Below are 24,332 nucleotides of genomic sequence, written 5' to 3' on the forward strand. Positions count from 1 at the left end.
CAAGATGACCATAACAGATCAGAAAATTTGGCGAAATCTTACAAAATGAATTTCAATAGCGACAAGCACAAGGCTTGCACTTAAGCAGGAAGCTGCACAAATATAAGATGGGAGACACCTGGTGTGTCTGTAGGACATGTGAAAAGGATCTAGGGGTCTTGGTAGGCTATAAGCTCAGCATGAGTCAACAGAAGTCTAGTGTCCCAGTCAAGGAAAGTAACAGTCCCACTCTATTCTGCCTTGGTCAGACCACACCTGGAGTGCAGCACCCAGTTCTGAGCACCACGATATAAGAAGGATATTGACAAGCTGGACTGTGTGCAGAGGAGGGCGACCAAGATGATGGAAGGCCTGGAAAGCCTTATGAGGAACGCTTGATGGAATTGGGTATGTTTAACTTGGTAAAGAGGAGATGAGAGGAGATAAGGATAGCCATCTTCAAATATCTAAAGAGCTGTCGCATGGAGGATGGAGCAAGTTTGTTTTCTTCTGCTCAGGAGGGCAGAACTTGAACCAATGGGAGCAAGTTACAAGCAAGGAGTTTCTGACTAAACATCAGGAAGAACTTTCTGACAGTAAGAGCTGCTCAACAGTCTAACAGACTTCCACAAGAGGTGGTAGACTCTGCTTCCTTGGAGGTTTTTAAGCAGAGGTTGGATGGTCACCTGTCATGTGCAATCTAGTTGAAATTCCTGGATAGAAGGCAGTTGGACTACATGATCCTTGGGGTCCAAGCAAACTCTACAGTTCTGTGATTCTATGGTTTGATGTACTCTTCAAGGGATCAAAGGGGCAGTAACAGGGGGAAGGAGCTCAGGAGCTTAGGAATTCTCTTTGGGGCAATTGGTGACCGCTGTTCTGAGGAAATGTGCCAAGGACACATTTATGTTACCGTCTCCTTTCCATTGACTTTTGATAGTTCCTTCATAAGGACTTCCACTGGAAAGGAGATAAAAGTGAAAACCATCATGTGGGGTTTTTTATTTTTTTTAAATGAGTGGATGGGAGGTGCCATTTCTGCTGATCTGGTGGGTTCCAAAATAACTCCTCTGTCTTGACACATTAGCTCAGCATCTGTCCCAAGCTGAGGATCTCAGCGTCACTAGAGATGTGTTCCTGTCCTGCGTCCCTATTTAGATTTTGTTTCTGCTATATCATCACTGTCCATTGATGTCCTTCCTCTTCCCTTGTATCATAAATCAGATCTGTGACAATTGGCATTCCTTGAATAAGGTGCCTTTTCCTAAGATAAGCAAGCTCTGTCCACATAGCAGAAAGTGGAGAGAAAATACCATTTCTCATGGAAAAAGATAGGAAGGACGTGGCATAAACAGCGTAAACCTGTTGCAACACCTTGGACAGTTATCAATGCACCATGATTTAAACAGCAACAATCTAGGCCTCAGACCTGGGGGCCAAATGTGGCCCCCAGGCCCCTCTATATGCCGCCCATGTGTTTTTGCCTGACTGGAATGTGCCATTGAATTTTTTCTTGCGCCCTGCTTGCTTCAATTTCTCCCTGTTAGAAATACTTAACTAACTGACCGATTGTATCGCAGATAACTCACTTCTGCCCCACCCCAACATAATGCCTGCCCCCCAAAAAAACTCACAAATCCTGGCTACGCACATGTAAACAGCTTAAAAACAGCAACAATAGAGCATTAAAACTATCAATAAAAGTATGTTAAAGATAGGTATTTTAAAGTATTCAAAAGATAATTAAAATCAACAATGGGCTTTAAAAGACATGTCTGGTTAGGCTTGCTTAAACAAAATGGTTTCAAACACGTTTGCCTACAATGAGAATGTGGGATGTGAGAGTCCCCTCAAACTGTGCACCAGTTCCCTGTGAGCCTGGGATGGACCCAAAGATCCATAAGTGAAATTCTGCTCACAGAATGGAGTGTCCTTAAGTCTCAGCTTCTCATTCCCTTTGCCACACCAGAAAAACCTACTCTTTAGGGATAGGGGAGCGCTCAGAACCAAGTGGGCAGTAGAGCAAGGAGGGAGGAGGAATCGGCAAAAACCGCCTCCTACCATGGAAGGACTTGCTTGGATCAGCCAACCTCTCATTCCTGACCTAATTTTAAAGTGCTGGGCACATTCTAAAATATAGCTGTGGGAGGGAAAGCTTTTGAAAGCAGCAAAAGTGCCCCCAATGGCCTTAGCTAAGGGCCTGTGAAGACGCACAATGTTTGGTTTCTCTGTGCCCGATTACTATACACTTGGGGCAGGTTCCTCTCTGCATACGACGGCAGCATTACCAAATAATGACTTGCGTGCATGAATGAGCCTCTACTATGGTAATAGCACCACCAGGAGGGAACGTTCTTGTCTCCTCACAGCATTGCAAGTGCCATGCTTTTCGACAGAACCGCGTCACACATCCATCTCCCGTCTGCCAAGAGATCCACTGGTGCACATGTATGGGTAAAATAGGCCCACGTGACTGGCTTCCGAGCGGACGAAATGACGGCGTCAAAAAGCACGGTGGAGCGGGGGGGGGGAGATGCGATGTTTGACAGCCATCCTTAACTGCAACAAGACTAACACAGAAACATCGATGGCAAGAGAAAGAAGGAATTAACATTCAGAGGTTGTAAAATGCAACATTTGAAGGCAGAATATCACGCACACAACTATGAAATATTCGTGTACCTCACTGGAGCTATTTAGAGAAAGTATTTTTTAATGCAAATTGATATGCATTTAGTCGTTTAGTCCAATGTCGTCAAAGTGAGCGCTGCACCAGAGGGAAATTTCCCAATTTATTTTTTTTAACCCACTCTTCATCAATTAATTCCAAAAAGAAATCACACTTGAAAATTATCAAAGAAAAAAAACAGTGACATTCTCTGGAACAGAGTTTGGTGTTTCTGCTGCATTTGCTTGAATGTCAAGGTGGCCAAGGGGGCTGGTGAGTGTCTTTCCTTTCCTTTGCACAACCGTCTCACCAGTTTCCCACATTACATTGCTTCCTCCTGGCTCTCTGTACTTCAGTTAAAGCCCAGGAGAAGGCAGCATGGGGTAAGTCCTCTCCTGGGACTTTTTTCAGATCAGGAAGCATGGGTGGGCAGGCTGCAGAGGCCTGGAGTCATATTTTGATAGAAAGAAAGAAAATGTGCATCAGTCTTGGCCACCTCACATCGATAAGATAAGCTTGAAACCTCACAGACATTATGAGAACGAGGCAGAAAAATGCAAGGGGAGGAAAAGTTTGAGAAACAGGAGGATGGATTTTGGCACAGCACTTGTTTAAGCATGTGCGCAAGTTGAAGGATTGAGGACAAGTCCTTAAGGACATGTTGGTTCTTAAAGAACTGATATCCTGACAGCCAGATTGCCTTCAGGACCACAAGCTTGCATATCAGCCCCTCCCAAAGCAACTCATCACACATTTTTGCCGGCTGTGAGATGCCTTCTCCTCTCACTCTTCCCAACAGTCTTTCTTGAACACTTCAGTCTGAAGCCCAGAACTTTCAGCAATTGTAGAAGGAACAGCCCACAACCTGCTGACTGATGCCCCAGACTGCCTACATGGGGCCAGCATAAACATGTGTGGCAGGCTGTTACAAGTGAAGGATTCCTTGAGGTACACCAAGGCTGCAGACAGCATTGCTAACATGAGTCAACAACATGATGCAGCCGCAAAAAAGCTAATTCTATTCTAGGCTGCATCAACAGAAGTTTAGTGCCCAGATCAAGGGAAATAATATAGCTGTGGACCATTTTGCACATGTCCAATGGATGCACAAGCGCCAGCGTGTGGGTCCTTTTGGACCTGGAAAAGGGCAGAACAAGGGTGGAAGTGCATCACAAAATTGTCACTGCCTGCAGTACTGCTCTATTCTGCATTGGTCAGACCCCACCTAGAATACTGTGTCCAATTCTGGGCACCACAATTTAAGGATATTGGCAAGCTGCAACATGCTTAAAGGAGCACAACTAAGATGACAGAGGGTCTGGAAACCAAGCCTTATGAGGAACAGCTGAGGAAGTTGGGTATGTTTAGACTGAAGAAGGAGAGACTGAGAGGTGATATGATAGCCATCTTCAAATATCTAAAGGATTGTCACATGGGGGATGGAGCAAGCTTGTTTTCTGCTGCTCCAGAGGGTAGGACCCAAACCAGAGGATTCAAATTAGAATAAAGGACATTAAGAAGAGGTTTTCACTTTGACAGTGAAAGAAACTCCCTCAGAAGATGGTGGACTCTCCTTCCTTGGAGATTTTCAAGTAGATGGCCACCTGTCAAGAATTCTTTAGTTGTGATTCCTACATTGCAAAGAGTTGGGCTAAATGGCCCTTGGAGTCCCTTCGAACTCTACAGTTCTGTGATTCTATTTTGCTTATAGAGACCTGCTAGCATTCAAGCGTGACCTGCGACAAAATGTTGCAGTGTATCCTCACTTCCTAACAAGAGTGCTCCTGGTTTCCAGCCAGCCAGCTACGTGCTCCTCCAAGCAGTTCCCTTTCTGTTTGCATGTCAACTCTCCGTTTTCCAGTTCTCTTTTCCGACTGACACTGGGCATTCCATGGCTACTAAGCATGTTTAATCTTAATTAGCTTGTGGGGGGTTAGTGTGTGTGTGTGTGTGTGCGCGCGTTGGGGGGGGGGTGTCTGTCCAGAAGTTAAAGAGGAACTGATAGGAGGAGGAGGCACTTGAAAGGAGTGGAGAAGATTGCCAGCAAAGTTAAGGGGAGACTTTAATGAAGGAGTTGAATCAGGGGTCAGCAAACTTTTTCAGCAGGGGACCAGTCCACTGTCCCTCGGACCTTGTGGGGGGCCGGACTATATTCTGAAAGGGGGGGAAATGAATGAATTCCTATGCCCCACAAATAACCCAGAGATGCATTTTAAATAAAAAGACACATTCTACTCAAGTAAAAACACCAGGCAGGCCCCACAAATAACCCAGAGATGCATTTTAAATAAAAAGACACATTCTACTCATGTAAAAACACGCTGATTCCCGGACCGTCCACAGGCCAGATTGAGAAGGCGATTGGGCTGGATCCGCCCCCCGGGCCTTAGTTTGCCTACCCATGAGTTGAATCTTCATCCAGTTAAAAGCCATACAGTTCTCTTCCTGGCTGCAAAGTTGTTTTGTAAGGCTCTCTTTTTTAAAAAAAAGAAGTTAATTTATTGTGTATATCTCTTTTGCTTACGAGTTAAAATTCTATTTTAAAAATGACATCATTTTGAAAAGCTATACAGCATCTAGCGCAGCTCATTACAATTGTTACAACAAACAGAAAAACCATTAAGCAGACCTCCTCAACCCTCAGCAAGTGATCTGGGGCAGGGAGAGTTTGGGAATCACCGGACTAGAGAATAGGTAGGCAGCCTGTCTGGCTCAACCAGGCTCTCCCCAGACCTGCATTGCTGCTCTGCAATGGCTCATCCTCCTTTTAAGTCATTGTATGGGGAAAGCTTTGGCAAGCAAGACACAGGCTGTGGGGCCTTACATTGCCAACTCCTGACCACAGGATCATTGTCATCAATTGCCATCGTATTTTCCTTGGCATGCAGTTCCCCCAAATTATAGTAGCGCCGCAATAAATTAAACTGTGTCACTGCTTGGCTTGAGAGGCATGTGCACCCAACCCATTGCTGGCAAACAAGCACCTGCCCCTTCCAACAGTGTGTTTCTGCAGTTTGTAGAAAACAAATTGATGCATTCTAGCAAACAGCTTCCTCAGCAGAGCTACAGCACTGTGTGAAGGTCTTGCCAGAAAGGGAAAAGCTGCAGTCATGCTTCAAAGGTAGAAAACAGAAGAAGGAAGATGGTGGGAGGAGAGAGAGAGAGAGAATGAATATTCTGATTATGTATATTAGCAACCAGATAAGAAAAGTTCATGTAGAGAACTTCCAGATTGTTGCTATTTGGGGTTAAGATTCAATCGCATACATGCAAATTTAGTTTGCACCATTATAGTTGATTGGAGTTCTTGCACCGCAAAGCTGCTTGCCCTGCAAAATCAACTTCTTGCAATAAGGAAAGTGGTGGGGAAACACAGTGGGGAGTGGGGAGGGGGGAATAATGCTTGCTACATTGTCTAATCTCCCTGTAAACTTTTTGCAAGCAAATCAGGATGAGTGCTCAGTAAATGGGTGATTGGTTGTTATAGTATTATTATTCCAGAGTTTAAGTATGCATACAACAGGCACTATCAATTCCTCCTTTGTTCTCCTGGCAGAGGTGAATCAACATATGCTCATCGATAATGCTGTCCACATTAAGGGAACCACCTTATTTGGGCTGCAGTTGACACCATCATCATCATCAATTGTGAAACGTCAGCAAATTTGCATGTATTTCCTTACTTGGTCCAATGTATCCCACATCTGTAGGGCTTGGGTAGAAGGGCACAGAGTTATGCAGGGCACTGATGCTACCCTGAAACCTCAGAGGTTCTCTCTAGACTCTCCAGGCCATTTTTAAATCTCACAAGGCATTGCTCACATACCCTTCTGTGCCTATTTTTATATCCTTAAGGACCAGAAACTTCATTTCTAATGCAAAACAACAGGTGTGAAATTCTGTACTTGCTTCCAAATTCACAACTGGTGGGTCACCAGAGATTCACATGAGTATCAGTGGGAAATGAACGGGAGTGACAAAAGCTGGTAGTAATTCTTCAGATAATGAGTGCCTTTCTAACTACATGAAACTAAAACAAATGAGTTTTGTAGGAAAAATGAATGGTTTAAGAAATTGAATGTTTTTCTGCTTTTGCATGCTTCCTTCTTGTGGATTCTCTTCAACACTGTGCAAATATGACATGTCACACTTCTTCTCTCTTTCTCTCCAGGCTGATGCAAAGATGGTTTGTGACGTTGTCAGTCGGATGGAGGACACAGAGCCCTTCTCTCCAGAACTTCTTTCAGCAATGATGAGACTTTGGGCAGACTCTGGCCTCCAAGAATGCTTCAACCGGTCCCGAGAATATCAGCTCAATGACTCTGCTCAGTAGTGAGTATCCCATAGGTCCCATAGGTCTCAAGGAGAGGCTATAGCTTTCCACAAGCTTTGCACCCATTTTAAGGCCTTTTCATTTGAAGAGTTCAAAACAGCAGGACTGTTGGAAGCAGCAACTTCCAGCAGTGGCCCATGAAGGGGGCAGAGCAGCAGCAGTGCCTCCCCAGTGGCAAAAGTGCTGCCGTTCACTGGGGCAGCAATAGGGTGGGATGATAAGTTCAGGAGAGCTCCGGGTTAGTGGTGGCTCTGCAGGCACATGCCTGTGGTGAGGTCAGGAGAGCTCTGAGTTGGCTGTGGTGAGTTGGCCAACCCGGAGTTCCTCTGACTTGGCCACTGCCTTGTCCCATCCCCATCTTGGTGAGCACAAGACTGCCACACCATCACCACCCCAACTAATGAGCCATTGCTGGTAACTTCTGCCCAAGAATCTCAGCTGGCCTGTGTGGACCATACCTGTCTTGATGGACCACTGATGTCCCTTATCATCTTACCCATAAGTGGCTAGGAGGCAGGGCTACCTGCCCAGGAGGCAGTGCTTTTTTTCTAGAGGTACTCAAGAGTACACAGTACTAGCATCTCCCCCCCCCCCAAAGTGTGGCAATTAGTGTAACAACTTCATGATGAGTACCGACATCTTTTTTTCTAAAAAATATAAGCATTGCCAGGAGACTTAGTGAGGCAGTTGTTTCAGGTGGCAGCCTGGGAACAGCTGGGTTGGGCAGCAGACCCAAGGAGTGCAGGAGCACCCCACTCGCTGCCTTCTGTTCTTTTCCGGACCCCCATCACTGTTCCTTGCTCCTCTCCAGACTCCCTTTTTCTACCCCACTGCTTTAGCATGCCAGGGCTTCTCCAGGGTGCTCCAGTTGCCTCGGGAAAAGGAGGAGGAGGAGGTGGGAGGGTGGCAGTTTCTGTTCTGCCTCCAGCTGCAAAACGCCCTAGGCTGGCCCTGCTGGGAAGAGTACGATGCCTCATGGCATACGAGATTGGAACTCATTTCAAACTTCAAGCTCTCACTTGGCAAAGATGCTTTTGCACACTGGAAGTAGCAACCAGCGTGGTGTCTGAAAAATTAATTTTATCCAATATTTTGCTGAGCAGAGCTGGCCTGCGCTTTTGCTGCCAACTGCAACTCCATCAGATGTAACTTTTGTGAAACTGCCACAGAGTAAAGTGTAGGATCCTGTGCATTTAGGTATCAGTAATCATAATTTGGCACAGGGGAGGAAAGATTCAGGAGTTTGGCCAGTGATACGATACGTCACCCACAGGAAATGGTCGCGGCAGCACAACAGCAAATGATTGGATTTGTTAAGAGAAGGGAATGCAGCTCAGAGGCAGAGCAAGTATTTTGCATGCAGAAAGTCCCAGGTTCCTTACCTCTCTGCATTGGGCCAGGAAAGACCCCTTTTTGAAATCCTGCAGGAATGCTCAGCACAGACTTATTCCCTGCTTGTGCAGGGAGGCTCACCTGGCACCTTCCTTACATATTTTTAGGTGACTGGCAAAAACATTTCTCTTCTCCTAAGTTTTGGGCAAACTAAACAATCTTTTGAACCATTTAAACTGGGGGGGGGGTGTCTTTGTTTGTTACTATGGTGTGTATTTTTGTGATTTTATGTTGTAAACCGTCCTGTGATCCTTGGATGAAGGGCAGCATAGAAATTAAATAAGTAAATATTCAGTGACCTTTAAAAGGGGCTGCAATAATCCATGGAAGGGAAAGCTGCCAAAGGTAGGTTGCCCCCTTGTGCACATCACCAAAAAGGGGGGGGAGGGAATCAACAAAAAGCAGACACAGATTTGCACAACTTTTGCATATGCAAATTTGTATGCAGAGATGGCAATTTAGAAAAAGCTTAATTTAAAAAGGAATGCAGTTCCTTTCACCAACGGTAAGGAATTTCTGCCCCACCCCACAGTGAGCCATCGCCAGGCTGACCTCACGAGGAAGCTACTTCTTGTTATTTCTAGCCCTTGCCAAATTCATGAATTTATGAGTTTGCTCCAATTCTGACCCTTCACTGAATGTAGGTCTGCACCACATGCCACATCTCAGAGATCTGGGGTGCTGTGAGAAGGGGCATATCTCCTGGTGATCTCCAAGTCCAGCCAGGTGTGTGGTCCAGATAGCTTGAAGGCCGCCTCTCTAAGGTATATCAAGACAGTGACTTCCAACTTCAAGGGTCTTTGGCAGGGGGAAGTCAGAATGAGTGAGTCCTCCTACTTAGATCAGAGATGCTATAGATAGTGAGAGAACATACACATATGTTTTTGTGCATTGGCAGCATCTGGAAGAAGATGCATTCATGGACAGCCATCTCTCTTTATCATCACTGGCCACAGACACTCCCCATAAGAGCACATGCACCTTCCTGTGCCAGAGACTGAATGGATAATCAATACACATAAAGCCTACCTTATTTGTTAAAGTTGTCTCCATCTGCACTCACATAAGCTCTGCAATGAACGTGGCTACCAGCCCTTCCTTTGCAAACTATTCTCTGTTCTCTTTGGGGAGGATTTGGGGATGCAAATTTTGGGAGAAGCATGGGGAACACAAGGCCCAAATGCAAACCTCCAGGCTGCTTTCCCCCTCACGAGCAGTGTTGCATTACACCCTTCTTGGAGGGGATTTTTTTTTTTTGCCCTGTCTTAATGTGATTTTGAACTCTGATCATGCTTGGATCATGGATGGTGGATAGCGAGAGATGGACGAGTGTGTCTAGAAACTAACATATAGCACAAAGGTACAGTTCACATTCTTGGTTTTCCATTCTTTTGCCCCTGGCCAACCCATCTCTGGCCCCTGTCCCTCAGAAAGTTGCCAAGTATGACTGAAAAGGGGTCCCTGTTCCTGTTTTTGAAGTTATTGAGACAGGCAGGAATCTGCCCAAGTAGGAAGCCTGTGGCCGTCCAGATGTTGTTGAACTACATACAGAGTCTTGCCATAAATCAGGAAAATTCCTGACATGTCCTTGTTTTCAGGTGTAAAAATGGCGCCAGGGTTGAATTTTGCCAAAGCGGCAAATTTTGCTAAAGTGGCAAAATGTCACGGGAAACCTGGATATATGACAATGTGATGGAACAAGCAGCCGGAAGCTCAACAACTTTGGTGGTTTCCTTTAAAAAGCTCAACAATTTTGGGATCTTCCTAAATAAAGCTCAACAACTTCACGGGTGTCAGGAATTTTGCTTTTTGAAGTATGGCAACCCTACATACAGAGTGATGCCGTAGGGCCCTCCTTGCTCACAATTCAATGCTTGCAGATGAGCCTGGCATTCTGACCTCCCTTCCTGCACTCCTGCAGACATATCATCCCTGATCCTGCCATCCTCAAGCCTCTGAGACTCCATCATTTGTATGCAGTCCTCAGCGCTCCAAAGCGGCATTTACAGAAGGGTTGGCTGTGCCAGGCCTGCTGGACAAGCCTATTCTCTTTTTCCCTTTACAACCTGGGAATGCCCAATGAGGCTGTTGTCCTTGCCCCTCTTTGCTCCTTCCCTCTCTCTGGCTCTCATTCACAGAGGCCCATTAAAGCATTTTATTCAGCAGAGACCAGCTAACAAGCGTAAGTCTGCCATAAAGGAAACAAATGCCATTTTCAGATAGTTGGTTGCTAGGGGAGTTTGTTTCTGCTAGGCAAAGGAAGATGGGAACCGTAAAAAATAAAAATGGAAAAAAGTGAACTAAAGTGGAGAGCAAAAGCACAGGGAAGGCTGGATAAGGAGTAGAGTTGGGATAAATTCAGTTCAGTGTGCATTTAAAGGCGAACCTACAAATTTGTACTTTCTAAAACATACGCAAACCAAAATGCAGCCACCCATTGAAATTCACACTTCTCTAAATGCTGAAATGCAGTTTTCCAGCCAAGTTACGTGTACAATATTACATATTTTATTTACTGCATATATATATATATATATATATATATATATATGCAGTAAATAAAATATGTAATATTGTACACGTAACTTGGCATAGTATATATTTGTCCTTCTCTCATAGTTTGTCTGTTAGCTTAGCCAATTCTGCATAGTTCATCAGTTTTTCTTCCATTGTTCCTTTGATGGTATTTCTTCCATCTTCCAGTATTGTGCAATCAAGATTCTTACCGCTGTAAGAATACATAAATAATGTCCATTTTTCCTTTGGTAGCTCTTGATTTGAGATACCTAACAAAAAGGATTCAGGATGTTTAACAAAATTCATTTTAAACATTTTTTTCAATTCATTGTATATCATTTCCCAATAATTTTTAATGCATTTGCATTCCCACCACATATGATAAAATGTTCCTTCCTTTTCCTTACATCTCCAACATCTGTTATTTTCTTTCCTAAACATCTTTGCCTTTTTCACTAGTGTGATATACCATCTATACAACATTTTCATGAAATTCTCTCTTAATAGTATGCAATCTGTGAATTTTTTATCAACTTTTCACAGTTTTTCCCAACTTTCAAATTGAATGTTGTGAAATACACAATATTTTATTTATTGCATTTCAATCCCACCTTTTCCCTCAGGGAGCTCAAGGTGGCACACACGGTTTTCCTCATCCTCCTCATGTAATCGCCACAACACCCCTGTGAGGTAGGCTCAACTGAGAGGCAGTGGCTGACCCAGAGGTCACTCAGTGAGTTACATGGCCAAGTGGGGATTGGAGCCCTGGTCTTCCAGGTCCTAGTCCAACACTAGCCACTAAGCCACACTGGCGCTATACAAGGCTATATATGCAAATGATCTGGTTCATGGGGTCTCAAGCTAATCTTCAGATGCAGATGCGGGCACAGAACAATATGGCTGTCAATATGGCTACAAGGCAATCTTATCCAATAATTAGGGATGGGGGGGGGGGAATTAGATTCATTTTTCATATAAAGGCTAACCTACATAATTTGCTCATTCGGAAAGAATATGTGAACTGAAATTAAATTTGCACTCCTGAGTTTTGCAGTGCACTTCTGCAGCCAAGTTACGTGTACAAAAATGTGAATACGAAAGCGTGCATAAAATACATATATTCGTGAAAATAGCATACAAAAATAGATTCTATGAGGGGAAGTTGCTTGCAGAAGTGTGCGTGTTAGGCAAGTTTGTAACGCAAAAATGTGTGTATATGAGGAGAATTTCATACTGAAATGTAGAGGAGGATTTTGCTTTAAAAAAAATTAAAATCACAAACTGTTACGGAAATGTGGGGAACTGAAATTAAGAAACAGAGGGAAACAGATACTGACGGTTTCCTTCCCTTCCCTACTTTCTGAGGAGGAGAGGATTAGACAGGTAGGGAGACATGAGTGTTTATTTTATCTGTATGTGCCATTAATAACTCCTGGTCGCACCCTGTCATAGTGGCTTCTTCCTTCAACAGGATCTTTTTTTCCTGGTCTGCTTGCTTGCTTTGTTTCTGCATATGCACAGTGTGGATGCTTGAGGAATCATAGAATCATAGAGTTGGAAGAGACCACAAGGGCCATCGAGTCCAACCCCCTGCCAAGCAGGAAACACCATCAGAGCACTCCTGACATATGGTTGTCAAACAAGGAGTGTTTTCAGCCTGCGTTTTTAAGTGAACTAAGCAAATTTGAACTTCCCAGACAGATTCGAACTTCCCCAGATTCGAACACTGTTGCCCACTCCTAATTTTACAGTACTGTTATTGAGTCACAAAAAGGCCTGCCTGCATCTAAAAATGTGTATTTCAGAATGTGTACAAAAATGTGCATTCAGGGTAAAATGCATACAAGCATGTGAATATAATGCAAATTTCCGTGCAGTTAAAAAAAAACTGGCATGGAAACAGAACAGAGCAGCTTTTGAATGAACTTATGCAAAACTGAAGTGGGCTAGGAATAGGCTGATCTGTTCATCCCATACACAGAGAGCCCCCTAGAGGCTTGACATGGAACAACACCATGGCCTCACTGAGAACATGGAGGCTTGACTAGGGTTGCCATATTCCCAAACGTTGTTTAAGTTGTTGAGACTTGGGGGGGGGACATCTCCCCCCCCAAAAAAAAAAAATACCACACATTCATTTGGCGGGCTTTTCTTAGCCTAACTTGCCATACGTCCGGATTTTCCCAGACATTTTGCCGATTCAGCAAAAATCCACCCGGACGCCATTTTTTTGAGCGGTTCCCAGAAGGCTTGACTCTGGGTTCAGATCAGAGCACACTGTTATTATCTCATTTTTTAAAAGAGAAAAAATGATGTATCTTGTTAGACTTGCGAAAGATGTGTAAGACTGCAATTGTAACCCCTTTTACTAGGGTGTAAGCCCCATTGAATTCAGTAGAACTTACTTATGAGTAGACATGGTTAGGATTGCACACTTTTTGTCCTTACTTTAGTTAGTTGGGCTGCTGTTCAACCCCACTTTCCTGGGAGTAAGCCCCATTGAATTCAGTTGGACTTACTGAGTAGAAATGGTGAGGATGACACTTTTAGTTACTTATTTCTGAGGCACTCTTAGTGTTTATGGCATTATCACTATACATGGTTTAAAAAGAAAAAGAAAGAAGAACTTTCCCATGGGATCCAAAGGGTGAGGAAAGGGTCCCTGTATTCACCACTCTTTCTGCACCCTTTGTCCTCTCCAGCTCTCCAGTTATTCACAGCTTCTTCAAAAGCAATCAAATTGTCTTTGCTTTCATATAAACCACTTTCAGAGTTCTGTCTGAAAAGCAACCTATTAATATCCTTAAATAAATAAATGTTATGCTTCTCTGTCCACGGAGTTCCAGCATCAGTAAAACAGTTTCATATATAAACCCAGTTAAAACAAATTTCATTTATGAGAATAGTTTCGGGTCCAATAGAAGTACAGGTCTTTAGTAGATGCCAAAAAGATGGTAAAGACAGTGCCTGTCAGATACGCAACGGAAATAAGAAAATGGTGGAGGGGTACGAGGTCACATTTCCGGCCACCCTGCCCTTGCTTGTCTGTCAACAGAGAGACAAGCTACAGTTCTGATGGTGAGCGCTATATGTTTGCATATAAAGTACTGCACAGACAGCCTTCAGCTTTGAACTGGACTGAGGCCAGGAATTAATTCATGCAGGCCACTAGCTTGCAAGAAGTCATCCTATCCTGGCACAAAGTCAGGCCCGCCCAGAGCTGGCTGGTGGCATACACCAGACCGTACCCCAGTGAGATCTTGCATGCTTAACCTTTCCAGTGAACCAGGATAAAACAGTAGCTGAGAAAGAGAGAATCGTTGACAGTGGGCCTCTCCAGCTGGCTGGGTGACCCGGAGGGATGTGTGGAGGTTGAGATATTGCAAGGTTGGCCAAAGTTCTTAAGCTTACAAAGATGGCAGTGTAATCTAGGAGCTGGAGTGTTGCACTCAGTCTGGGGGAAGGCAAGCTCTCATGAATCTCAACTAGGCGACAAAGCTGCTGCAAGCACCTAGCCTAATCTACCTGTCACAGGTTGTTGTGAAGGTGAGGATGAGGGGGGGAGGGTGGAATGACAATAGTATGAGCAGCAAAGCTAGAAGGCCCCAGTTTAAAGCTCATCTCAGTAATAGCCTAACGTAAACTTGGACAGGGGTGTGTAGCACTGGTCTACTTTAAGATCATCAGAAGAGCCCTGCCAGATCAGGTCAAAGACCATCTGGTCCTGTGACTTTTTTTCACAATGGCTACCCAGGTACAGTGGTACCTCGGGTTAAGTACTTAATTCGTTCTGGAGGTCCGTTCTTAACCTGAAACTGTTCTTAACCTGAAGCACCACTTTAGCTAATGGGGCCTCCTGCTGCTGCCGCGCTGCCGGAGCACGATTTCTGTTCTCATCCTGAAGCAAAGTTCTTAACCTGAGGTACTATTTCTGGGTTAGCGGAGTCTGTAACCTGAAGCGTATGTAACCCAAGGTACCACTAATGGGAAGCTCACAAGCAGGACTTGAGCGGCACAGCAACTCCTCCCTGAGTTGTTGTAAGTAAATGCCTATTCAGGCTCCTCAAAACCCACAGCCTGTTCCGCTTCATGATGCTCATTCCTCTCCATGGCTAACGAAAACCAAAATAAATGATGCAAAGGAAGCAAAATTATGCACATCAGATCAATTTCCACAATGGTTTCACAGCTCAGAGAATTCAGCTTTTCCTGGCCCACAATTTGGATTTCTTGGGAGCGGAGCTTTCATTGTCCTTTTAGAGTTGAGTACATTTTGCCTTTCAGTTTTCTGAAGGGATGCTGAGTCAGAGCAATGCTTTTAGCTTAGCGTGCTGCCTCTCTTGACTGCAGCCAGTCAGATACCCCTGGAGAAGCTCAGAAGCTGAGAAAGATGGTTAAATGTAGTAGTATAGTGGCAAATTCAGATGTGCAAATTCATGATAGTCATAGTCAGGGCCCCTTGTAAGATTGTACAATAATCTTATACAATAAAAGTGTTTAGGAATGATAGAATTGTAGAGTTGGAAGGGACCCTAAGGGTCATCTAGGATGTATTGCAATGATCAGTGCAGATCTCCACATGTTGTCTTTCAGCTAGAGTTACTGTTTTCAGTGCACATACGTGGGCAAATGATTTTGAGGGTTCCAGTATCTTCTTTTGGAGTGACCTAAGTTGTTTTCATTGAAATGTCATGGTATATAATAGAACCTGCACACCAGTCTCTTGAAACTGAAGCACCGGGTGTTTTTGATGCTTGTAAACGCTTAGCTTTAGAGCAAACAGAACATCTAAGAGCCATTCCTCCATGACTGACTCAACTGCTTTCATTCCAGTCAGCGCAAAGGGTGAGGAGACTTCCTCTCAGTGGCTAAGAAGCTCCCTTTTCATGCTGTGACTGGATAGCTCTAGGATGTTGGAGACAGGGACCCTGCTTAAGAAATATTAATGAGTCCCCTCAACCTGGACCACTACACCTCTGTTCCCATAGGAGTCTGTGTGCACATGAAGGTTGGGGTAGTGGTGATTGTGGGCACTACAGCCAATAAGTTTTTCTCCTTATAACAGAATTCAAGACCATCCAATAAGCTCAATGGTGGAAGATTCAGGACAGACAAAGGAAAGTACTTGTTCATTCTGAGCACAGTTAAGCTATGGAACTCGCTCTAGCAAGATGTAGCGATGGCCACCAACTTGGAGGGTGCTAAAAGTGGATTAGACAGGTTCGTGGAGGATAAGACTGGCACACTAGCTGTATTCTGCTTCCACTGCTGGACGCAGCATGCCTCTGAATACCAATTTCTGGGAATCGCAAGTGGGGAAACTGCTGCTGCACTCAGGTCCCACTTGGGTGCTTCCCAGAGGCATCACTGTGAGAGCAGAAGAGTGGACTAGATGGAGTTTTGGTCTGAACCAGCAGCAGGGCTCTTCCTATATTCTTAAGTGCACGGTTGGCAGACTGAACTCTTACGAGCCCACACTGCAGATGTTCCCCTGTGGTAATAGCAGGTCTGCATCATTCAACTGTATCAACTTCAATTTTCATCTGAGGCAGCCGCTGAGATGCTCATTAGGATAAAATCCTCCCAGTTGTCTCGTACAACATGCATTTGGTTCATCACTTTCAAAAGCTTACATATTCTCAAGGTGCAAGCAGCTCAGTACGGTTCCAATATATTTCATTGGTATGGCCCATATATCAGTGTTGGCCAAGGACCAGCCTCCGCCTTGAGAATTAGCTAGGGAGCGAAGAATGGCTGTCACTATGTCACCTCAATTGGATAAAGGACAAGATTCTGTAATGTGAGAACATAATCTCTTTACTGTCCTTTTGGGAGAGCAGTAGGGATGAGCTGTGCAACTTTGTACGCAGAAGGTTCTGGGTTCTGTATGAATAATGACAACAATAATTTTATCGTTTGTATCCCACCTATCTGACTGGGTTGCCCCAGCCACTCTGCGTGGCTTCCAACATGAAACCCTGGGGAGCTGCTAACAGTCATTGTAGACCCTGCAGTCAGGGCCCTGCCCTCCCAGGCTGGCTGGAAAAGGCCTGAAAGTCAGGGAACAGGTCTTCCAGGGCTCACGGCCAAAAAGTAGAAAAAGATTGGTGACATAATAGAATGAACTTAATAATTAGAAATGAGATCTGAAAGAGGGTAAGGATTTGCTGTATCTGATTGGGTAAAGAGGAACACAAAAAAGGGAGGCGTGAGGAAGTCAAGAAAGGAAGTTAATTAAGTATGATCAAAAAAGTTGGAGTTTTTATGTTTTTGTATTTGGTTGGGTGGAATTTTTCTTTACTGTATTTTATATTTTTGTGTTTTGATCTGTTTTATGTGTTACTTTTGATTATGCTTTATTTCTTTTTATATTTTTTCTATTTCTGTGGTGGTTATGTACTTTTCTTTTTTGTAAAAACCTAATAAATATATTTTTTATTAAAAAAAAAATGTAATACAGTTGCAGGAACTCTTCTGTCCCAAACTAGCCTATACTTTTTGGAGAGAGGGGTGGTTTGGATGAATATTCTGCATTCTTGGTGGCTCAGGGCCCCAACAACTGCCCCAATGTGACAGTCAAATGAGCCAGATGCCAACAGCTACTTAACAGAACTGTCATCTTCAGCAGGGCTAATATGTTCAAAAGCCATTCTGTAATTAAAAAAAAGGAATTACATGCAATGCAGTCTACCTGAGGTCACATGCAAACAATAAGGAGGCATATGATAATGCCAGTGGTTATGACTCTTCCCTGCTGATGATATATGAAATTCTATGAGAATCCTTGTTGCCCTGGGCATGTACCCTCAAGGCACAGTCATCTCTGGAAAATAGGTGTTAGCTGGTTAGTCAACTATGTCCTTTGCCACGCCGGCTTTGCTGGCTAGAGCTGGAAGTAGTCCAAAGCATCTGGAGGGCACCAGGCTATCACAAGCTGGCAAAGTGCTTCAGAAACTCTTGTTGGCCAGAGATGACGTTGGTGAGAAGAAATGCATGTATTCATTTATCAGCGGTGCCTCTACCACACCACTTTCAACTCACTTAAATAATGTCTCTGTGCAACCTTAAAAAATGGAAAGGGGAAAATCTTTCTGCTAGGCTGAATGCTAACTTGTGAAGATGTCCAGAAGGGCATTCCCTGATATGGTTTCCTGCTTTTTTTCCTATAGCTCAGCCACTCTCTTTCCTACTGTGCCCCAAGAGATGTCATTTTGCCTTCAGCAGCAAACTGCAATAGAGCTTTCCGCTTGTTCACCCCGCTAATAACTGACTCATAAAATGGTACTCTGCTGCAATACAAAACATTTAAGAAGATAAGATCAATACATTCAGGCTGTGCATATGGGTTGAGGACTTGTATCAGAAGCATCCTCGATTGGTTTCAGAGTCACTCTGTATTTCCAGTTCAGCTTATTATTCAGGACCAAATTAGATCTGTTAAAAACAAAGCTCTTTTTTCCCTTTCTCACAGAAGTGGATCAAATTTGCAGGCATAATAGCCCTCCAGTGGATTAAGCTGTACAATCTGTAGGCAGATATAATCAGGGGTTTTGTGCAGGGCAGCTTTAAAGTTTGATTTTTTAAAACGGAAAAGAAAGGAAATCTATTTTATTTTCTGCCAGACTTTGATGCAATTTACAGGTATGATCACCCTTTCCTCTCTGAGGGCACAAAGCCTGCAAAATTTCAGAATTATAGCTGCAGCTGTTCTCCAGACTACCACAGGAATGTGGCCCTCCAGGCCTTCCTATCTGGCCCTTGAAGCTCTTTCCAGACCAAACCCTCCATTGGCACTGCTTCATGTCCTAAGAGTTCTTGCCTGGCTGCAATGCATCCTTGAATTCTGATAATGCATCTTACTTGTCTGGACAAAATATGGGGGATATATGAGCATGTGACCCACCACTGGCATGTGGCCCTCAGAAAGGAATGTGGCCCTTGAACTGAAAAAGGTTTTCCTTCCATACTTTACCACTTGGGGATTGGCACCATAGGAATCATAGCAGCAAGGTAGAGAAGGGAATATATATCCCAGGAAAGACTGGAATGGGGAAATGTTGGAGGGCGGACTTCAAATCTCCATCATAGACTTGAGCGGGGAAGATACATCTACTTTCCCCTGGAAGCAAGAGATCTCTGTTGACTTGAATAGAGGAAGCGGTGGCAGTGGAGAAAAAATGGCATAGACCTACATGTCCGTTGAATCTCTCTGAACAACTGCATAAGTAATTTATAGCATGCAGGGCTTTTTCCAGCTGGAGCTCATGGAAACTCAGTTCTGGCACATCTCAGGTGGGTGCCATTGCCATTCTAAGAGAATGAGTTCTGGCATCTCTTTTTCTAGAAAAATAACACTTCTTATTTCTTTCATTCATTCATTCATTTTCTATGCCACACTTCATCCGAGGATCATTGGACAATTTACAATATAAAACCAAAAAAGGATGTAATATAGTAACAAACAAAAACAATAACACCCCCCTTCTCCCTCACAGTATATTTATATGTGGTTTAATTCTGTTCTTTGTTGTTTAAATAACTTCTGACATTTAGAAGTATGTTTTCCCAAAGAGAATTTTCTCCCCTTAAGCATCAATGAAAAACATTGCGGCGTATTTTATCCTTATAACTCATATATCCTTATGCTTTTCCTTAATGTTTTCCACTTTACAGCTACCTAGACAGCTTAGATCGAATTGGAGGTGCTGACTACCAGCCTACAGAGCAAGACATCCTTCGAACCAGGGTCAAAACAACTGGCATTGTAGAAACCCATTTCACGTTCAAAAACCTCCACTTCCGGTTAGTGTGATATGAAAATGCAAACAGATTATCATGACTATGCAAAGAAAATTCCAACCTGAATTAACAAAGGCCGGCTCATGCTATAAATGTGTAATATGACAGCGTCATGAAACTTTATTTATTTATACACATTCTTTGTAGCTTCCTGTCTAAAGACATTGAAAAGGAATGGACAATGGAACATGAGGTAGAAACATGCCAAGCAATAGCATCAAAGAACTCTGAAACCATCAAGATTTAAACAGCAAATGAGATTAAACAGCAGCACTAACCTTCACACACAAAAAGTTCCAAAATCAAAATGACTAAGGGCAAGTCCACGTGGGGTGTTTATTGACACAAAAGTTGGTTGTTAGCGCACACTTTCTAGTATCATTCTCCTGTCACTTTTCTAACTGCTAAGAAATCTTAAAAGAAAATGTGATGGGAAATGGCACTGATATGTGTCGAATGACCACTAGCTGGCAATGACTGGGGAGCTTGAGGCCCAGGAGCTGAATGCAGCCTCCAAGCCTCTCTGTCTGTCCCTTAGAACTCTCTGGAGGCCACACCCATTTCCTTAGGTTGATCTATAAAAACAACAACTCCCCTGTAATTTCCACCATCAGTTCTAGTCCTGTGCTCTGGCGCAGCAGAGAACGATGCTTGGTCTTGTGGGACTAGCCATGCAATTCTTTGGATACTGGGCATAATGAAGGGTTGTGTTTCTTCCTCAGGCTGTTTGATGTTGGAGGTCAGAGGTCAGAACGTAAGAAATGGATCCACTGTTTTGAGGATGTCACAGCAATCATTTTCTGTGTCGCGCTGAGCGGGTATGACCAAGTGCTCCATGAAGATGAAACTACGGTGAGTATTCTCTGGGTGGAAGAGTTCCCTGAGATAGCCTTTCTTTTCTACTTACTGCATTTGTTCCAAGGTCATCTCACAAACCGTCCTCAGTTCTGAGACCAAAAGGATCTAACAGATATACTTTATTACTCACATGTCTTCCTTTGACTCTTAAATGCTATGGAGACCCCATTCTACCACCAACAAGCTGGATTTAAGTCTTCCATTCCGCAGGATGGCGTTAGCACAGGTAACTTGCACGCTTTCACTTGGTCCAGAATTTGACCACAAAATCTGTTCCCCTTTCTCGTTGGCTACCCCAAGCCAAGTGCCCCTGGTGCAGAAGGGTCTCCCTTTGAACAGAAGCTCTTCAGGAACCTCAAAGAGTGGTTATTCTTGATTACTGTTCTGCCCACAGAGAACTTGCGAAACAGAAGAGGGGGTGGATATGGGTTCCTGACCCAGATTGCTTATAGCATGACAACAAACCAGAAGAGAGTTAGAAAACGACAGGCCTAAGAAATGGAAGCTGAATGTGAGCAAGTGACATTTTTACCCAGAAGTTCTGATGATGCCTGTTCTTTGGTTATTGTGTGGATTCATGCAATCACTTTTCCACTTTAAAAACAAATGACAAGGCAGGGCCGGGGCTAGGTGCACATGAGCAAAAGGGGTGTTCCCAATAGGTTGAAGAGGAGGCTGAGAAGTTGTTCATTTGTTGGTTTGCTATGCATTTGGCAAGAGATCATATTTCATGACTGCTCATGAGGAACAGGCTTTTGTCTATGTCTGGAATTGTGTCCCGTGCGCAAGAGATGTTTTCTTGGGTCTTTTTGGTGCCAAATCAGGAAATAGAAAATAAAAGGTAGAGAGAAAGCTTATCTCTGAAGCAGTGAAAACTCTTATTTTGTCTGATGGTTGCAAGAATTTTACAGCAGTGTTTCAAAATGCTTAAAAGAGGGAAACTATACTGTAAATGGAGAGCGCAGGGGTAGAGGAGCAGCCCTAGCTGAGGTTTAGCTCCCATGAGAAGACACTAAGCAAAGAACGTATCAAAAATATATGTAATGTGATTGCCGCTTTGTAGTCTTGACCTTAAATGTATATTACTTGCTGTGTTTGAGTGTTATGTCTGAACTACGGATAGGGGAGAATTTTGACTCAGTTCACATTTAAAAGCAAACGTACCAAATGCACACTTTCTGAAACAATATGCAAACCAAAACAAAGCTATCCTTCAAAATTTGCAGTATTCCAAATTTTGCAATATAGTTCTTCATCCATAAATGTACAGTCATACCTTGGAACTCAAACGCCTTGGCTCCTGAACAAATCACCTCCTGAACAATCGAAACCCAGAAGTGAGTGTTCTGGTTTTGGAACGGTTTTCAGAAGCCGAACGTCCAGTGTGGCTTCCACAGCTTCCAATTGGCTGCAGGACGCTACTGCAGCCAATTGGAAGCCACACCTTGGTTTTGAACGGTTCCGGGAGTCGAACGGACTCCCGGAACACATTCTGTTTGAGAACCAAGGTACAACTGTATATGTTAGGATAGACTGCATATATAATCATATATTAGTGGGCATAACATGCAGAAATGCATTCTACGTGGGGGAATAGCTTTTGCCGCTGATCTATGGCCTTCCTTCACACCTTCCTGCTGAATTTGGGGAAGTCTCCTGTGGGAACAGGGGTGTGGGGCTTGAGTGTTTAGCCCACAGTCCTCTTTGTGCATTCACAGCAAATGTCTGAAGAGGACCATGGGAGATTTAAAAACAAGTGACCAGTGCTGCTTTTGTACAAGTTGACTTCAACCCCAGCTTCTAGCAGAATTGAAACAAGGTTTTGCCACCTCTTTAGAATCTGGGGAAGATCAGAAGGCAGAGGTTTTATTCTCTTAAAAGTAATCTGGGTTGGGTTTTTTTTAATGGTTTGAAGCCATTCAAAATGAATACATCAGGAAAAAGAGGAGGGAATGAATTGCCTAGTGATGCTTGCAGCAAAGGTTAGCTCATCATGTGCTCAGCTGGCAAGGATAGCAAGGAGTCCTTCTGTGATTCAGCTCTTCCTCCACACTACTTCACGGTTGCTGCTACATTCATAAGCATTTTGGAAGAGGCATTGTTCCCACATTCGCCTTGCATTTTTTATCCCCTTTGAACTACAGCTCACTCGAACTATAAATAAGTATGGAATACAGAAAGTGAAAATAGACATATGGAATCGCAGGTGGGAGAGTGCTGTTACCCTCTTATTTTTCTTGTGGGCTTCCAGTGAAGATAGCCGGTTGGCCGCTGCCAGAACAGGATGCTGATTTGGTCAAGATCCAGGGATCCTCTGATGTTCTTATTCTTGCAGACACACACAACTGCAGGAGAAGGGATAGAACTGTGCTTCTGATTGGAAGTATATTCCACATAAACCATCCCAGGCACTGTGGCAGGGCCACCTCTAGGGAAGTGCAGGGCTTGGAGCAAATCAGACTCACGACCCACCCACCTTACCACTGTAGGGTGTGTCCTCCAATGCTGCCCCCACTCTTATTCCTCCTCTTCCTCCTCTCTTTTTAAAGGGATTTACGGGTCCAGATGGAACTCTGCTATCTGCAATGTTACCTTCTGGCCATCTTCAGTGCTAAAGAGGAGTAGAGATCAAGCTACTACCGTGTTAGCACAGAGAATAAGGAGCCTGGGTCTCTCTGCTCACTTTCCATTTTCAAGACATATTGAGCATTACTAGTGCCCATTGGTATGGCAGTAGGCAGGGAAGGCAGCACTAGGTGGATCCAGAACTAATGGCAGGCAGAACGCATTCTAGTTGTGCCCTTCTCCTCCTCCCTGCTGTGTTCTACCAGGGCAACACCAAGATTAAGGAGGAGGAGGAGGAGGATGTTGACAGGCAGTTCCATTGGTTGCAAATAGGAAGGCTGGCTGAGGGCAGAATGGTGGTGGTGGGGCCATGCCCCATTCACTCTCATGGCCCAGTCTCCACTGCTTACAACAATCTGTTCTGAGAATCCTCTTATCTTCATCTCTGAACTGCATCATGCACTTTCACTGCGAGCAGGATTTGTACCGTTGCAAGGACCTGCGAATGATTTCCCCGGTAGCGGTTTCTGTGCGCGCTTGTCATTTGTCCAGTCTGCATTCGAGTAACTAAGCTGCATGGGGGACCATGGCGTTGCTCTTTCTTTACCTGTCAGCTGGTGTCTTTGCGGCCTTCTTAGCTATAAGGAATGTTCTTATGAAAGAAATAGGTGTATCAAACGGTATCAAAACAAGATGCGGGCACTTGGGTGGTGCACTCTATAATCAATCTTGCTGAATGGCGTGTTTGAAAGAGTGGGCGGGGGGAGCTCTCTCAGCCCCTACCCGTCATATGCAGGCAGTGTGATTGCAGTACAAGTTGCTTATATTTAATAATCTGTACTCACACCTCTGTTTTAACCTCTTCTGATTCTTTTTCTAATTCTAATATGGCAGCAAAACTAAAACAACAGTAAGTATTGTTACCGTTACAGGAATGTTATGGTTTCCAACTGGAACAAAAATGAAGGTGCTTCTAATGTCATTGTAGACTTGACATTCATGACTTTGCCGAATGGTGGGGAACAAGGAGCATGGACCCAAGCAGTGACTTATGAACTCTACCTTAAAGATGCCTGCATTTGGTCCACACTAAAGATACCATCATGAACACAACACAAATATTTCTTCTCTGAGGGGTGGCAATTCCAACATATTATAAGTATATTGTGCTTTACCATCTTCAACTCTCTTCTTTCCTCCATTTAACAGGATCAGTTGAAA

The 24,332-nt window shown here is 43.9% G+C and overlaps 1 protein-coding gene across 2 annotated transcripts in view; it reads left to right on the forward strand.

Moving 5' to 3' along the window:
• The window catches only part of GNAO1 (G protein subunit alpha o1), a 167,957-nt gene that overhangs the window by 113,570 nt on the left and 30,055 nt on the right, over positions 1-24,332 (forward strand). For both annotated transcript variants that reach the window (XM_083749979.1, XM_083749978.1), the window contains exons 4-6: positions 6,819-6,979; positions 19,563-19,691; positions 20,411-20,540. In XM_083749979.1, coding sequence (XP_083606105.1) covers positions 6,819-6,979; positions 19,563-19,691; positions 20,411-20,540 — 420 coding nt within the window. The remainder of the gene's footprint in view (positions 1-6,818; positions 6,980-19,562; positions 19,692-20,410; positions 20,541-24,332) is intronic.

The sequence above is a fragment of the Podarcis gaigeae genome (genome assembly GCF_964106915.1).
Source record: "Podarcis gaigeae genome assembly, chromosome: 8".
NCBI lineage: Eukaryota > Metazoa > Chordata > Lepidosauria > Squamata > Lacertidae > Podarcis > Podarcis gaigeae.